This window comes from Psammomys obesus, unplaced genomic scaffold (genome assembly GCF_907164565.1).
Source record: "Psammomys obesus unplaced genomic scaffold, mPsaObe1.curated_primary_1811, whole genome shotgun sequence".
Classification (NCBI taxonomy): Eukaryota; Metazoa; Chordata; class Mammalia; order Rodentia; family Muridae; genus Psammomys; species Psammomys obesus.
The window spans coordinates 1,938,311-1,957,042 of NW_026596073.1; the positions used below are offsets into that span (position 1 = coordinate 1,938,311).

The 18,732-nt window shown below is 38.1% G+C and overlaps 1 protein-coding gene across 1 annotated transcript in view; it reads right to left on the reverse strand.

Annotated features, from left to right (window-relative positions):
- Positions 1-18,732, reverse strand: part of Otogl (otogelin like) — a 163,489-nt gene that overhangs the window by 137,700 nt on the left and 7,057 nt on the right. Inside the window, exons 4-8 of the mRNA XM_055626081.1 lie at positions 16,083-16,149; positions 14,304-14,402; positions 11,261-11,415; positions 7,943-8,064; positions 4,606-4,811 (exon numbers count right to left, since the gene is read on the reverse strand). Coding sequence (XP_055482056.1) covers positions 4,606-4,811; positions 7,943-8,064; positions 11,261-11,415; positions 14,304-14,402; positions 16,083-16,149 — 649 coding nt within the window. The remainder of the gene's footprint in view (positions 1-4,605; positions 4,812-7,942; positions 8,065-11,260; positions 11,416-14,303; positions 14,403-16,082; positions 16,150-18,732) is intronic.

An 18,732-nucleotide genomic window follows, 5' to 3' on the forward strand; every position in this document is an offset into this window, starting at 1 on the left:
CTTTTAAGTGACTTTCTGAAAACAATTTCTAGGTCATTGCTAACACTTGTTCTATTGTTCTCATCTCATTTCCCACTGACTGTCAGGGTTGTTATTTCTCACAAAAATTATATCTTGACTTGTCTCCTTATTTATTTTGCCTTCTATTACAATAAATGAGAGACTGGCTTCCATGTTTTATTCCTGTATCCCTACTCTAACGTCAAATATATAGCACATGCTCAAAATATATTTACCAAATAAATTAATTAAAATGTAGATGAGTTTTCAATATTTATTAAATTACATTCTTGATCTCACAAAAGTATCTGGCCTCCCTTATAATCTCCAGAATTGTTGGAAATGTCATACAGTGAACAAAACCTACTCTAAAATACTAACAATGGGTGTTCTCCTTAAGTAAAGCTACTGCCATATTTCAGTTCAAAATGCCAATTTTTTAAAAGTCTGAAGAACAAAATATTTTCATAAGTCCCACATATGTCAGGATTTTATATTACAAAGCAGCCTGGGCAATGCCTTAGAGCAGGGGTTCTCAACCTGTGACTCATACAACCCTTGGGGTTGTATATCAGACATCCTGAATATCAGATGTTTGCATTACAATTCATGACAGGAGCAAAATACAGTTATGAAGTAGCAATGAAATAACTTTATGGTTGGGGTCACCACAGCATGAACTATATTAAAAGAAAGCAGCAAGAATAAGGTTGAGAACCACTGGCTTAGAGTTCACTTTATTCCTAGTTTTAGATTCAAACATTTATCAAGTGCTACTATATTGTATTAGTAACAGAGCCGAAAAAGTTGTTTATTTTGAGACTTTAAATTTTTATCTATTAGAAAATGCTTCCAATGGGAGGTGCTGTAGGTAGAATAATTCACTGAGCATATTGGGACACAAGAGTGAAGAAGGGCTATTAATTATCAAGTTGGGAAAAATGACAGTAAAGCAGAGCCTTTGTGTTGGTGTGAAGCCATACAAAGACATACACTACGAACATGAACTCTTCAGCTAGACAACAAATTAAATTCCGAGTAGTCTGGTCTCTTTGTGAAGTTATTTGTGAAGGATAAGTAGGAATGCAAGGAGAAGTACAGTTTTAATTACTCTTGGGAAGCTGCACATTCAGTAGTATTTTGTCAGACTACCCAACTCTTGAGCCCAACAACAAGGCACATGCTGAGCTTCAAGCAAACACCACACACCTTAGAGACAAAGGTGACACACTCACTTCTGGAAATTGTCCTGCCTTTTTACAATATGGGAAGAAACAGAAGATCAGACTCTTTTCATGCTCCTACAACTTATTTTAAATGAAATCTTAAAAATAATTCTGCCTTGTGCTGTGTACCGGATTTTGAAGAAGCCTGTTGCCTTTCTTTGGGCTTCTACCACAGACTTCCAAGGGTCTGCCCTCTTCTCTCCCGGTAGCTACTCCCTAATTCAGTTCAACTAGTTCAACTTTGTTGCTCTTCCCAACTGTTCCTCACCTACAAGGCCTTTGCTTCTTGCCTTCACACTTCACTGCCAAAAATCATTCTCGCATAGTCTGCCTCTGCACAAAGAGGCTTGGTCCATCTTCCTGACCCTAACAAGGGCAGATCCTGTTTCCCATTCTCACCTCCACACCAGGTTCCCTACATGTGCAGGAGGAAGTCATTCAAAGCAATCTTGTCCAACTCCCACACTAAGAACTGGACTGAGTATTGTGTTTTTCATGAAACTTTGATGCAGAGGTAAAAATTAATCAACAATTACCATTTGATTGATTCTGCATTAGTTCCAAATACTCCTATCGACATAGTCACAGGACTCCAGGTTTGTAAGCCTTCTCATTCCCAATATCTAATGGATACAAGTATCATTTCGTGATGTTCCTGATTCTGTACTTTTATATCATGCTCACGAACTTCTGAGCATGTTTTACATTTTACATTTTCTCATTAGATGTTCATACACTGAGAGGCACTGAGGGCTGTTTTCATTATTTCCACTCTACATATGAAGAAATTGACTCTTTGGAGCCAGGCTCTGTAGTCTAGCTCTTGTTAAACTGGTTCTGATGATAAATTATCCATGTAGCATGAATAAAACATTTGCATTTAACTGAGGGCTTCTTAAAAATATACAAAGACATATTTTCACTCCTGTGGGATACCTGGAGACAATTATAAAGTAATTAAAATGGATTGAGTATTATCTATGTGATGGGCAAGCTACATGTTTACAGGAATTGTCTTACTTATTCCTTTTCACTCTATGAAAGCATACACTGTCACATCATTAAATTTTTTAATGTAATAAATAGCAGAACAGAATTTTTATTTCACATTCTGACTTTCAAAAATGTACACTCTGTTTAGCTCTGTACCCTGAGTGAAGTAACCCAGAAACAGAAAGACACACATGGTATATACTCACTTATAAGTGGATATTAGACATATAATATATGATAAACACACTAAAATCTGTACACCTAAAGAAGCTAAACAAGAAGGAGAACCCTGGGTAAGATGATCAATCTTCATTCAGAAAGGTAAATGGTATAGACATCGGAAGAAGGAGAAAACAAGGGAACAGGACAAGAGCCTACACAGAGAACCTCTGAAAGACTCTACCCAGCAGGGTATTAAAGCAGATGTTGATGCTGAGACTCACAGCCAAACTTTGGGCAGAGTGCAGGGAATCTTATGAAAGAAGGGGGAGAGAGAAAGACCTGGAGGGGACAGGATCTCCACAAAGAGAGCAACAGAACCAAGAAATATGGGCCCAGGGGTCTTTTCTGAGACTAATATTCCAACCAAGGACTATGCATGGAAATAACCTAGAACCCCTGCCCAGATATAGCCCATGGCAGCTCAGTGTCCAAGTGGGTTCCCTAGTAAGGGGAACAGGGACTCTGTCTCTGACATGAGCTCAGTGGCTGGGTCTTTGATCACCTCCCCCTGAGTGAGGGAGCAGCCTTACTAGGCCACAGAGAAAAACAATGCAGCCAGTCCTGATGAGACCTGATAGGCTAAGGTCAGAGAGAAGGAGAGGAGGACCTCCCCTATTGGTGGACTAGACTGTGAGAGGAGCATGGGAGGATATGAGGAAGGAAGGGTGGGATTGGGAGGGACAAAGGAGGGGCCTACAGCTGAGATACAAAGTGAATAAATTGTAATAAATTAAAAAAAAATAAATGGGGTGGGATTGGGAGGGAATGAGGGAGAGGGACACAGCTGGGATACAGAGTTAATAAAATGTAACTGATAAGAAAAAAATAAAATTAAATTAGAAAAAATAAAATAAATGAATTTTAAAAAGAAAAATTTACACTCTAGAATGTTCTTCTAACATCCATTAAAGTACAACATAAAGACAACTATCATTAAGTTTGTAATACAAAACGATATTCTGTAGCAAGCTGTAGTTTAAAGGCAGTTAGCAATTGTGTCTGATTGTGCTTAAGTATAATAACATCCAACCCAACTCTAGTAGAATCAATTGACAGCTGCACTATATTGGAGGCTGTGGTTTTGTTGTGACATGAACAAAACATTAAACATCTCACCAGATGACATGAGTGTTAGTAATAATGCTGCTGTGTGCTCATATTAACATATGAAACACAGTAAAGTATATTTTTACTGTCACTGATTACTCTGTAAGTCCAGAATTACTATGCTCCTCTTTCACAACAACAGAAAGATTCAATGGCCCAACTTCAGAAATATGTAAGAAGTATTGTTCCAGACCAGTATACTGCTACTAAGTATAATGGGTTAAACACAAACACACTCACGCACAAATACACACAAGTATGTATGTATATATATATGTAATATATTATATTTTTATAGGTAATATATTATATATGTATATATCATATATAATTATATACAATATTATGTCAATATAATATATTATACATATATGTGTATATTAAATATATTTAATATATAAATACATAAAATATATATATAAATATATATATAACTTCTTTATGTGAACCTGAGTCATGTGGTTCTCTTACTCACTCCTCAGTAGTCTCCAAGCAGAACTGGACTTGTTATTAGTGACTCACTAGTCAAGTTTCAAGACTTAGAGTCAATAGGTAACCAGGAGAGCATATAAAACCTTTCCCAGTTGCTACGTCAAGTGGGTAATCCTGATTTCATTTCATCATCTTTACAAAACTATTATTTGGCAGTCGTTTTATTGTCAAGATTGGATACAAAATACCTTTTCTCCTATAGTAAACACAGTCAGGCCAAATGGTTTAAATCACTCAAGTGTGAAGTCCAGAAATGGGGAGGTGTGCATTTTGATCACTGCTGCTCCCAATCCCCAGAGTAGTGTATACAGTATCCGTGAGACTCCTGTTACAAACTAAATGCTCAATCAACATTTGCTATGTGAGCAAGCACTGCATCTTAGTAAATGTTGTCAAGTAACCAGAAAATCTTTTCCGTCTTGAACTGTACTTGAAATCACCAGAGTAGACAAGTGGTAGGCAGGGATTTTCCACCATTTGGTCAAGTCTTCTGGCTACTAGCTGCTATTGGCCAAAGAAGGAAGACTCTAAAGGGCCCACCCTCTCTTGTGCTCTAGCTCCTTACCTTGCTCAATCACAAAGTCATCTGACTGAATGCCATTGTAGTTTGCACACAAGCCGCAGGATTTTCCTCTGTGCTCCTCAGACAGTTTGAGGTAAATTCCCGTCATTCCATCCCAAGCCAACGAAAATCCAAAGGTCGTTTTGACCAGAATGTAGTCAGCTAGCTTCTCTATATACACTTGCCCAATTGTCTGAGGCAGAGACAAACTGGAAAAGGAAACAATTTGACAAGAGAGCCTGGACCATTCACATGCCGTGTTCCACAGAGTTCCTGAATGAGCTATGCTGGGGAATCCCCAAAGTTTTCATCCTATAGAAAATGTCAAAATTCTTGACAAGCTTAATATTTAAATGAAAAGTCAAGGAAAGCACCACTGACATAGAGTTAAAACTTACAACTTAGTAGTTGTTTCAAAACCAGAAATATACAGCTGAAATTTATCCGTGGTCTTTTCAGTGTGGAAACCAGCTCTATCTATTTGGAAGAATGAGAGTTGAAGAATACTTTTTAATCCAAAGAGTTAAAGATAATCTAAAACTTCTGCTTAATAGTCCTAAAGTACAGGCAAGCAATAGCCAATATATGTAATGTCCTTGAGTTCTGGTTTTATTTAATTTATTTTCAACCAAAAAAAAAACAACAACAACAAAAAAAAAAAAAAAAACTAATCAAATGAACATTGCAAAAGCACAAGTCACTTAGAAAATAAAGAACACTGTCCTCCTTCTGTTTATAAATGGTGCAGTAAGGAACAGGTCCTCATCATGAAATAAATTTGAGAAACTCACTTTTATTATTAAGGTAGTCATATAAAAATAAAGTTATAGAGCATGGTTAAGATAGGTGGTAAATAGATATAGTTATACCTTTCTCTCAAAAATTCAAATTAGTAATTTCTGTTCTAGGAATTACAAATGGTTCTGTCCAAAAAATAAACATCAAAAGTAAGCAAATGAAGTGATAATGCCCAAAGAAAGACTATAAAATGTCTGTAACCACCTGCACAAAGGGGTTTTTTTATATGTAAATATTTATAGAAAATAGTTATAAGCAAAGAGAAGTAGCTACCAATTGTAATTAGAAAATAAAAGACTAGTTAACAAAAATGTTATGATTAACAGCTTAATAGCAGATGCTCATAGTAAAAGTCAGTATGAAATCACAATGATAATATTATTCTACAGAATTTAAAAGTTGATGAGAATCTGTTCTTTTAAAATAGTGGATGATGTTTTATAAACCTATTTTACACTAATGAGGTGCATTTTGTGGGAGGTGCACCTCTTGTGAATGGGAATTTTGTTTTGGCTCTTTGTCAGTGATCTGTATCTGTCAGCTCTCTGTCACTGTAAATTTAATTAAATACATATTTTAAGAGAAAAAATGGAATCTGTGATTGCCTGTACGTGACATGAAAGGGTGCTAATGAAGATGACAGTGATAGAAGAACAGATTCCAATCCTCCTAAGACATACTTTATGTAAGATGTGTGAGGGGTTTTTGTTTTAGTTTATAACTGGAAACAGTAAAATGTAAGCAGACAGAAATACTCATGTTTGTGCTAAGATAGTACCCAGGGCTTCATCTATACCAAAACCCCTTACTTCACAGTTCAGATCACAGTTCAGATAGGTAAAAGCTATACACATTTGACCTTTTTGGACTGGTCTCAACATCACTAGAATAACAACAACAATAGCAATAACATAGTGCAGGAAGTATTACCAAGTAATAAATTCACTCTTTTCCTGTCATAGAACTATACAATTCCTCATAGAAATCTTTCATGTTATGGAAATCAGTTCTGGCTTCCATTTAACAAATGGTTAATATACTTGAAATTTTTTTCTGAAGTAAATCCATTTTATGAAAAATGATCATTTTAAGTGCCCACTACCCAAAAGCCCAAATGAATATTCATAAAAACATGTAAATTCAGCTCTAAGAAATGCAAGTTTAACCACACTGTATTTCCATCCAAATGTTCACCTTTCTTTTATATGAAAATGATCAAGTATATCCTCTCTGTCTTGGTGTCTTTCTCTGTCTTCATCTCTCTCTCCCTTTATCTCTCCTCCGTTTCTCTCTGTGTAACTCTGTGTGTGTGTGTGTGTGTGTGTGTGTGTGTGTCATTTATGGCATGTACTGTTGTCCTCTCATTCTCTGTTAACATCCTTGCTTAAATCTGTACTAAAACCTAAGACTTTAAAAACAAACAAACTCCAACTTTGTTTAAAGCAGCGAACAGAAAATGATAAGCAAACACTAATCCCAGAAATCTGGGCCCTTTGGTACATGCTTGTTTCCTCAACAATCAGAGGGGTTCGGCAAAAGAACTCCTGTGAGTCCTCAGCCAGCATGGTCTACACAGCAGGTACCAGGTCAGAGAGATGTATGACAAGGCCTCATACCAGAGCAAAGGGCATTAAAAATTAAATAATTCCCAAAGGGGGTGAGGGCTGCTCTGGGTTGCAGGTGTGGCATGATACTTCTCTGACGCTTTGTTCAAAGGCCTCTTTACAGCGGTGCTCCTGCCCTTGGCTGACACGAAGGAAAAGCATCATCATTAGTGTATGTCACTGGAAGGAATCCCATGGCTCACACACCCAACAGTGAGCTCTGAATGATGGATAAAACTGTTCCATCTCACTATTTACTTTCTCTGGCATAGGTCAGCTAGGAAATGTTTAAAACTGGGTGTCTTTGTAATTATTTGGATTGGAAGGGAAATTATTCCCCACGATTCCTGGTTTTAACTGTTCAAAATCCCTGTCAAACATAAACATCCCCTTCCCCAAAACTCTCGTATTGTTGGCAGGCAGGAAGCCACAGTGGCTGCACTGGTCTGTCCACAAGGACAGTTATTTACTGGTTCAGAGTCTTTGTTGGGGCTTCAGTGGAAATTCTCAAGTGACACCCAAGCCTCATTCTCACAGACTTGGAAGGACTTCCAGAATCCCTTCCAAAAGAAAAGAAAGTCAATCTTTGTAAGCTGTGCTACAAAAGGAAAAGACAAAATATTAAAGAAGCCAAAGTCATCAGACTTGAACTACATAAAGACAGCTCTTGATGCCCGCAGGAGAAGGTGGCGATCCTCCTTGCTCCTCTGCAAACCCACCTGCCTCACCAGCACTGGGATGTGGACAGCGAGAATCCTAGCTGCCTGGTGGGGCTTCAGCACAGCGAAGGCGTGATGTCTCTGTGACACAACTGTAAAAGCCAGCCGAACAAGCCCTATACTCCCTCTCCCTGTAATTCACCTCCAGTCTTAGACATCTAAAATTTTCAGTTCATCGCTGGCCTCACTTTCATAGGCCTTTTTTTCCCCCCGTCTTACCTGATTCCATTCTTTTTTATTTCATGGCCATAAATTCTAATTTCCTCTTGGTTTGAAAAGAATAAGCTGATTGAGCGATAACAAGAGTACACAGAACCAAGGCACTTTGGACTGTTATGGACCTGGAAGAAAAATGGAAAAAGAAAGAATGAAAACAGGGGAAATAACTACACAGATGCACACGTTGATTAAACTCACAGTGTACCTTTACTGCTCACAACACCATTAGCCTCAGGACATGCTCCAAAGTGAGAACTACACTTCCACTTAGGGTTCTTGAGAAGAAAGAAATACTTACCTCAGGAAATGAACCATTTAATAAATTTTATAAAATGCAAATTATCTCGTGAGATCTGTAAGCTCACCTTAACCTCTGCATGTGAGATGGTAATTTTCTGAAGCTATATGGTACACACTGAACACAAAAATCGTAAACATCACAGTTGTAGTATTTATGTCCCTGTTAGCAATGGAGGAGGGCTCCCCTTTCTCCACAACCTCTCCAACATGTGTTATCATTTGAGTTGGTATGTTTAGTTAAGTAAAAGGCAGAGTGTAATAAAGATAACTCCTTATTTGCTACAGCAAGGAGTGGACAGATAATTTATAATGTTGAAAATTGCTGAAATAATCACATTTTGATGTATGACAAAAGTTGGAAGAAACAGCTCAAGAAGTTGAAACAGTTGCTTTTGGGAGTCAGACTTCAGCTGCAGTAGGGAGTGAAGGACAAAGTCTTTTAAGCTATGAACATATATTACCTTCATAAAAAGAAAATCAAATTTAAATAAAAATAACAGAGTTATGAAAAGAAAAATGCATGTTAGCATTCTTTTTTGAAGTATTCACTTTTTTAAAATCTAAATTTCCAAACTGAATATTGTTAAATCATTTGAACCCTCCATAAATTTGAATACTCCATAGCTAATAAAATTAGTATTTTTAAAAATATATGGCAAGGAGGAAAGTTCTTAATATAGCATTCACTGAAAATATAGAACATAAAATTAAACAAAATCATTTCAATTTATGAATTTGCATGAAATCTACAAAAAACAACCCTGGGGGCAAATCTATGATGCTGCTAACAATGGCATCGCTTGAATGACACCTCTTGTAAGTTTTAGACTCACGATTGTTTTTCAGACATTCAAAAATGCTTACCAGGCCACAGAGGAAGACAACGCAGCGGCTCCTGATGAGGCCTAATAGTCTAGGATCAGAAGGAAGGAAAAGAAGACCTCTCCTATCAGTGGACTTGGGGAGGGGCATGTGTGCAGAAGGGGGAATAAGGGAGGGATATTGAGAAGGGAGGAGGGAGGGAACCACAGGGGGGATACAAAGTGAATAAAGTGAAATTAATAAAAAAATTTTTTTAAAGAAATAAAAATCTGCTTAAAAAAAAGAATTGGCTGACAAACAAAAAGGGAAGTGAACTACTTTTATAGCCCATAAGAAAGATTGCATTAAAATAAACATATTTCTTGGCTGGAAAGAAAATCTCGACATTGAAAACTGGACCCGGAAGAACCAGTATCTGTGAGCTGCAGCAGCTGGTTTGGCCTTCTGCACTGTAGTGTGTGGCATGATAATCTAGTTCGCACCTTGTTGCCAAAAGAGTGTAACACTGAAAGACAGCACTTCAATTACAGGATTGAAGGAGCTCAAGAGGCCAGAATTCTGGAAGGGTGGGGACAGGATGGTAAGTAATAAAAGGAGAATATGGAAGCATTCAACTTGGGGCACTCTTTTCTTCCCAAGGAGACATACTGTTTGTCCTACTGCCCCCAAATGTAACATTCACTATTCCTCACTGCCTTAGGGGATCCCAGAACCATAGAGCAAATGCAAAGTTTTGCATCACCCTGCAGCAGGGAATTCAGGAAACTACAACAGGACTTAACAGTAAAACAAATACCAGATTTCAACATTTAGTCCATAAAAAGTTAGCTTTTAAATGGGACCTCACAGTACTCCCCTGGTTATGGTTGGAGATGCTAGATTGGAAAGGATGTACCTTAAATCCTTGGTTTAGCTATTACCCTTTGGTAGCTGAATTTTGAGATATTTCCTGGAATTCTTAAGATTGGGAATTCTGAAACTAAGATGAGCTCAATCATGTAGCATGAATCTACCTAACAATTACATAAGCCATATAGTCTCTTTCGTAAACATCAGCTTCTTCTACACAACAAGGGTTATTTTTTTTCAGGTTTGTCACATATTTATTCTGATAACAAAGAAAAATGACTGTTACTGTTGATATAATAAGACAGCTCAGTAAGACACAGAGAAAGCCATAGATATCTGTTTACAATCACCATACTTCCACATGCTGTAACGTTGTAAGAGTTTATATATTAACACATATGATGTATTAAAATATTTTAAATGTTAATTTTTTGAATTTTATTCTTTTAATTTAATTTTACTTTATTAATTACACTTTATTCACTTTGTATCCCCCCATAACCCCCTCCCTCCTCCTCTCCTGGTCCCACCCTCCCTCCCCTTTGTTCACGCATGCCCCTCCCCAAGTCCACTGATAAGGGAGGTCCTCCTCTCCTTCCTTCTGATCTTAGTCTATCAGATCACATCAGGAGTGGTTGCATTGTCATCTTCTGTGGCCTGGTAAGGCTGCTCCCTATTCAAGGGGAGGTGATCAAAGAACAGGCCAATCAGATTATGTCAGAGGCAGTCCCTCTCATTTCATTACTATGTAACCCACTTGGACACTAAACTGCCATGGGCTACATCTTATGTAAGAAGTGGGAAATAGTAAGATCTGGAGAGGACAGGAACCCCACAAGGAGAGCAACAGAACCAGAAAATTTGAACACAGGGGTCTTCCCAGAGACTCATACTCCAACCAAGTAACAGGCATGGAGATACCTAGAACTTTTGTTTTATTTCATATTTGTATATATTTATCTATTCTTTTTTGGAGTCAACAATCTAAACCACAGTCTTGTACATGCTAACATATTTTCTCTACCATTAAGCTATATTTAATTATCAAATAATCACATAAAGCCCAAATATCAAGGATGTTGTTGAGAGTTGCTATTGCAATAAACACCTGGCATTTCTCCACAGCCTGTGAGACGTCCTCTAATATATTCAAAACCTGTTGCTAACAGGTCAGTCATCATCACAATAGAATTACACTCAAGGCGGCCACAAATTTGGGTCATTCCATTAAGAGTAGAGCCTTCTGTGTTCTATAATTATTGTCTATTTCTGACCATTTGTTCAATATTTTAAAATACATTATTCCAAGTAGCAATTTTTAATTGATTAAATTCAAGTACCACCTACCCATACTGTGTACTGAGGCTCCAAATTACCACAGTCCTTTGCAAATATGTAAGAGCAGCTTCCTGGGAAGTAATAGTAGATTCCATCGAATGTTTCAAAGTGATACTGTCCCCAAGTTTTGCAAATTCCATCTCTGCCACTTCCCATGTTTGGGACTAAAAAATAAAATGAAATAATTTTTAGGAGTATAAAATAAATCATTTCAATTTCAAGATGTTCAGTCGCAATAAGTAATTATAATTTTTCACTGAATTAAGTATTGTTCCCCTTGGTATGGTCCACATCACAGAAAGAAACAAATAGCATTGAACCATGTGCTACTCTTAAAAACCATCTGATTCCTTAAAGAAAACCAACTCTCCACGTTTCTCTGAGGAAAGGACTTATGCTAGAAATTCCCCTAACTGTTGTTTCCAAGAGAAAGATCCAGAAGAAAGGAAAAGTAAGGAAGATAATACAAGATGGTAACGACAATAATGCAAATGAATGACTCAGAAAAGAAAGGCCATCATGGAATATTCTAAAACAACCTGGGCAACAGGAGAATGCTCCATTCTTCATAAGTCTTTTTTTTTAATGTCCTTATAGTTTCCAAAGAGAAAAATAAATGATGATCAAAAAAATCATGTTTATACATGCCTGGAAAATGGAACTGGAAGCATTAGTCATTCAGAGTTTCCTGGAATCTTGAAAATGATGACCTCAAACTGGTGAAATTTCAAACAATATTTGTTTTAAATCAAAGAGCTTCATCTATTATGATCCTGCCTCTCCTCAGATAACCTGCTACTCTGTTTTGCTTTTATTTATGCTACCTATCATTGTTATCGTGGCTGTGATGTGTGTGGGTCACAGTGGGTCATGGCAAGCAGGTGTCTAAGGACAATTTTGTGGAGTTGCTTCTTTGTTTCTCCCTGGAAATCTGTGGGTTCATGATGCATGACAACAAAACCTTTTCCCTGCTGAGTCGTCTTTCCATCCCTCAGTTTTTTACCTTTTAAATGCTTCACTTTATAATAATGTAAGAAGCAATAACAGTTGCAAAAAAAAAAAAAAAAAAACAAAACAAAAACAACAAAGTCACTAAGTGGGTTTTTATATATTTCACCGAAACCAAACAGATAAGGGAGAACGTTAGTATCTTCTTTTGACACCTTTACCTACATTTGTTAGCGCAGGCCAACCTTGGTCCACTCAGGAAAAAAACATAGAATGTTTCATTTTGCAGGCAGTCTTCCCTGACAGCACATCTTACATCCTGCCTTTCTTTTAGAACACTCAGGTTTGGGTAGTGCTTATCCATTATGCATCATTGGTTGCAGAAGTGTGTCTGTATTATTCACAAATACACCCTGCCCTGTGCTTAGCAGATACTCTTGCAAATGGTAAAAAAAAATATTGGTTATTTGTCAGGTATGACATGCTTGTGAAAGCAGCTGCTTGACACAGTTCCGGCTGCTGGAGCATCGCCGCCCTGGAGAAAACATCTCTGGCTTACTAGTCCACAAATGGCGTTGCTTTTTCCTATATTTCTGCCTGATTTGTTTCTTACTATGACTCCATCTTTTTCCTCTAATCAACTCTAGTCCAATGCAATTGGTAAGATTTTTAGGCGGATATGGGGGAGAAGGAAATGGCTCAGAAACAACCACTATGGAGGAAGCATTTCTCCTGGCTGTAAAGGCAGTGAACCCTGAATTATCTGAACAAGAAATTGAATTTATAGAGGCCTTTTATGCCAGTTGTTCCCTGAAGAACTTTAGTCAGCTTACAGATATCAAACAATATCAGGGATTGTTTGAGTTTTCACACTCAGCCCCAGATGGCTGCCGTCAGGAAGAAATGAGGCCCTAGAGAAGCTACTGAACTCATACTCACTTCCTTTTCTAGAATGACTTGGTCATATGGACAGGACTCCTTGATATACAATAAAGAGATTGCGGGAGCTCTGTATAGTTTGTGAGCAGGGGCTAGAAACCCTCTGAAAGGTCACTCCTATTATGAAAGATGTTTAGAAAGAGCTCAGAAAGAACTTGCTCAGCTACAAACAGCCGCTGAAAATTAAGAATACTCTAGTTTGCTTAGCACCTCCTTGTTCTTACGTCACTTATTGTAAGCACAAGATTTTGCCCAGAGGACCTATGATGTAGAGGTTTAGCTGAGAAAAGCTTGCTTGCTTGCATTGTAGCCACTGCACGGTATACGTAGAGCACAACTTGCTATATGCTGTTCCGTGAGTTCTTGGATACAATCACTGCACCATGTATGTAGAGTCCAGCCTGCTATGTTCTGCTTATTCTTATTTGTGGCTCTTTGGGGGAAAAGCCAATATTTTAGGGAAAGACAAAAAGGGGTTTGATCATGTAGGAAAAAAATGTATAAAGAATGATTTAACAGTATAAGACTGGGATTGACTCTGCTTCAGAGAGTGGAAAAAAGAGAGCATGGTCAGACAGCAGAAAGACAGCCTCCCGAGAATAGTCTCTGAAAATGAGTCATCCATCAGCTTGTACCTGGCTCTGGGGTGTGAAGTGATTTTCTCTCACATCCATTCTTCCCAATCCTGAGACCCTAGAAGTTATTATCTATTGATAACTATTAACCTAAGACCCACCTTAAACACTGTGGATAAAAATATTTCAAAAAGAAAAATAATCCCCAGTGCCTGAAGACTTCTCAGTACTTTTTCTAATCTATATAGTGAATGTGCAGCTAACTATATATATATAAAAAAGAAATGCATCAAGTAAAACATATACTAAGTAAAAGAGAGACATAAGTGAAAAGATGGTCCTACTGAGCTACTGCAAAAGAAAGTAAAAAGAAAAAAAATACTTGAGGAAATAGAGATTGGTGGGAAAAGAAAGCTGATACATCTATTTTCTTTTACAATGTTTCTAAATTACTTCAAATTGATGAAAATAAATTTTGAGTGCTCTAGTTAATGTCCCAAATCTCAGAAGATGAATACTTCCAAGCAAATCATGACTTAATGTTCTCTTTCATGTCCCATAATTCTTTCATAAATATGCCTGAAACTTACCAATCTGGCACCTTGTCCCAAGAGCTTGGAATATTTGACAGTCACACGTACCCGTCTTAGAACAGAAAGCCCCGTTAAGGCATTCATGAGGACAAGAACCTGAGGGGCAAAATAATAACTTATCTTCTGGCAAGAATCAGCTCGTATAAACACAATATGTCATGATCTAGCTTAGACTAACTGTAACACCATTAACTTAAACAGAATCCGGGCCTCTTGCCTTGCGGTGCTAAAGAATTAAGCCATCAAATCTCTATCTATTCATTTCATTATGTGTGCTCTGAAGCAAAAAAGACAGGCTTTCACATCTCAAAGTACTTTGAGAGAAAAGGTTAGCCTCCTTCGAGCAATTGAAAGGTCAAGTTCCCATGTAAGGAATCCTTGTCCCAGATGATGAGAACCAGAAATACCCAAGCTGTAGATGATTCCCTGCACCAAGTTTGGAACCCTTCCCACCAGCCCTTTCTCCAGGAGCAAGCGCTGTACTGAAGAATAACTCAGACCTCACTCATTTCAGTAAGGGCTCGAGCAAAGCATAAAACCCAAAGAGAAGCTCCTACCTTCCATGAGAAGGGTGACACGTTTTGTTAGAAGTTTGCCCATTAATACTGAGGTTCGGTTATAAATGACTCAGCCTTCGGAAACCAATGCTTGACAAATATAAGGCAGAAGCAAAAGACACTTCTGGCTGTTCCCCCTCCCCCTCCAAAAAATACTTTTTAGTGGAAAGAAAACTTGCCCCAAATAAATACATTAAAAAGAAGAAGCAAATTGCTGTAAGTTTTCCCTAATTTCAATGGCATCACCTGAACGAGTTTGAGAAGGCAAATGAATTCTAGTGGAAACGTTTCATCTCTTAAGGAATAGACAATGGTAACTGGCAAAGCTCAGGCTGAAAGCACATCAGTTACACATCAGAAGCAGAGAATATCTTTGAGTCATGGTGAAATACTGCTAAAGAAGCTGGGCCTGTCTGGAAGCCGTCCCGTTGGTAAAGACACTTACCTAACTGTAAAAACAAAAATGTCTGCCAAACACGAACACAAAGTCCCGTTTTTATTTTCCCCCTAAATATCCACTGATATCTCTTTACATTTCAAAGCCTACAGATCTCCAGGTAAATTTCAGGTGAGTAATAAAAAGGAACTGTTTTAACTTAAAGCAAACTACAGGTGAAAAAAAATTTTTTTTGGAAAGTTACAAGCAGTTTGGTTTTCTTTAAGAGATACCTGTCCCTACAATTTACATTGGATCAAGTAGTCTTAATTTTTCCAGAGGGTAGGTGTCTAAATATTTAGATAAACAAACACAGGTTTTTAAAAAATGTATTTACAAAGCTGTTTACTCTCCTGAAAGCAAGTAGCAACTAAATCTAAAAAGAATCACTGTGACTTTAAATAAGAGTTACTTCTGCTTCTTTGCATTTTAAGCCACCATCCATTTTTCTGCTCAACAAAAACGGTAAACTGCTAAGACAAACTGCACATAGGGAATAGACTTATTGATTCGGAACAAAAGATAAAACAAAAAAACACCCGATACCCTTTGGTATTTTCTTCAGTCACGCTGTTGTCAGCTTCATCTAAATGTTTGAGTCCTGGCCATTTCTAAGAATAATTTGGATTTGTATAGAACATGAACTTAAATAATTGCTAGTATTACCACACTGGTTCAGTACCTGCCCTGTATATATGAAGCAATCAAGAATGGGTTTAATATACCCTCCTCAAAGGATCAGCTCAGAAAAATATATGCAAAAGAATAGCTACCCACACTGACCTTTTATTTTACTCTCACCCCAATTAATAGTGTCATGGAAGAAATATCTTGGAGAGGTTGCTTCAAACTTTAAAAGAGAGATAAAAATGCAAATTAGTTCATTTATTTAGCATAAGCCAAATGTGCAAGTGGAAAAGTTCTGGAAAGCATTTATAAATACAGAAAATATAAAGTGCTGACTTAAGTATCTTTCTATTATGGAGACTGAAGCAGTGAAGCAGAAAGGGTTCCCCTGGGGAGATGGTCGGAAGAGCTGGCCTCAAGCCTTCTTTTTTGTCTCTTCAGCAAGTTGGACAAGGCATTTGTCTTCTGAGCCCTCACTCCCTTGCTCCTACCCCAGTCTGCCATCCCTTTGTGAAAGGAGTCCTGAAAAAGAACTGTATTTGTATTACCTGATTCTTTGCATACAAAAGTAAGAGTTCTCTGACATTTTCAGGTACAAGTGAATAGGAGATAGGGTACACAGAGCTGATATTCCAACAGTCGGCAATGACCTGTCTGCACATCAGACTGAAAACACCAGTCACGAAAACACCATCTGACCATTTACTCCTACTTAGACATATTTCTTATCAGCTTAATACCTCTATATGTTCATCTGTAAAATGGGAACAGGAATGACATCTGTTTCACTGTGTAGTACAACAGAGTTAACCACTGAATCTTATGAAAGAAGGGGGAGATAGAAAGACCTAGAGGGGACAGGAGCTCCACAAGGAGACCAACAGAACCAAAGATTCTGGGCACAGGGGTCTTTTCTGAAACTGATACTCCAACCAAGGTTCACTCATGGATATAACCTAGAACCCCTGTTCAGATGTAACCCAAGGTAGCTCAATATCCAAGTGGGTACCCTAGTAAGGGGAACAGGGACTTTCTCTGACATGAACTCAGTGGCTGGCTCTTTGATCACCTCCCCCTGAGCAGGGAACAGCCTTATCAGGCCACAGAGGAAGACAATTCAGCCAGTCCTGATGAGGCCTGATAGGCTAAGGTCAGAGGGAAGGGGAGGAGGACCTTCCCTATCAGTAGACTTGGAGAGGGGCATGGGAGGAGATGAGAGAAGGAGGGTGGGATTGGGAGGAGATGACGGAGGGACTATAGTTGGTATACAAAGGGAATAAGCTGTAATATATTAAAAAATTAATTAATTAAAAAAAACACTGTCCTCTAAGCTTTCAGAGTAGCATCTACGACAAAAGGTTTAGCAATAAGGAAACTGATACTGCTTTAAACAATCTTTATGACATAGTGTGATTTAAGACATACTGTAAATAATTATATATTACTAAAGCAATCATTTACAGATTATCAGTCCAACTCAATTCCAATTGCATATATGGTTCAGGATCATATCGTTACCCATAGCACTTTATATTCACCTGAAGACATACACTCAAACTTTTCCACATGATTATCATATTAAGTGGCTGGTGATATTTAGGGAAACTGGAGGAGCATTCAAGATAAGAATGATGATTGATGTAAGAAACAAGGTCTTTCTTCTCTAATTCTAATGGTCATTCTCACACACAAGAAGCTGGATTTAAGCATTTTCCATTTCAGTATTTTTTTTCCGTATGTGTGTGTTTGTGTGTGTACAATGCATGTGTGTACTTGTTCGTGAATGTACACGGAGGAATGTGCATTTGCCTATGGAGTCCAGAGGCTGACCAAGGATTTGGTTAAGCTGACTATCCAGTCACCTCCAAGGATCTTCCTGTCTCCAATCTCCCCATCTGGAATTAGCGGTAAAAGGTCATGCCTGGCTCTTTTACTGGAGATTTAAACTACCTGCTTTCCTGGCAGGCAGCGTAATCCATCTCCCTAGCCCCTCAGTATGTTCTTTGAACAGGAGAACTCACCCCATGTTACATGATCCTGCTCGTATATTCTCTCATTTGGTGAAGACTCTTAAAGAGTCAGGTCTAAACTCCTTCCCCCATACCATGGCTCCAAGTTCAGACATTCATTATTTCCTCCTCACAAACTGGTCCATGTTTTGGTCTCCCTGCTCAGCCTCTTCCATTTTTACTTGCCCAGTCTTCAAATAAGTAATCCTCAGCAGTTCATGTCTGTGGGCCCACCATGATGTCAAGTTTAATTTTCTCTTCCACCATACTGTTTTCTGCTGCCTAAGTCAAATAGACATCAGCATCTCTGAACACACGCCATCTTCAAAGTACTTTGGCTCTGAAATAACTTATGCATATCTTTGCAATGGGAACCAGTCCCTCAAATCTCTGATCTTTGATGAAAGTATAGTGACTTCAACTCTGCCTCACACTGGCCTAAGAACTTGAACAAATTACCTAGTCCATGTAGCCTCGGTTGCCAATAAAATAAAGGGAATAACAGTATCTCCCTTATGGAATCATAGGGATCAGGTGAAATAATTAACAGTTTATTAATACAGATGATAGGCTCTGGCTTCTTACTATTCCTAAGTGAAAATGAAATATAGGGGCCATCAAGATCACTCAGTAGGCAAAGTATCAAGACCGAAATTGAATTTTCAGGACCACCTGATGGAAAAAAGGAAGAGACTCCCAAATGTTGTCTTCTGACATCCATGTGCATGCCACGGCATAAGAACACACACACTCACACACACACATATACTCATGCAGTTACACACCCACACACACAC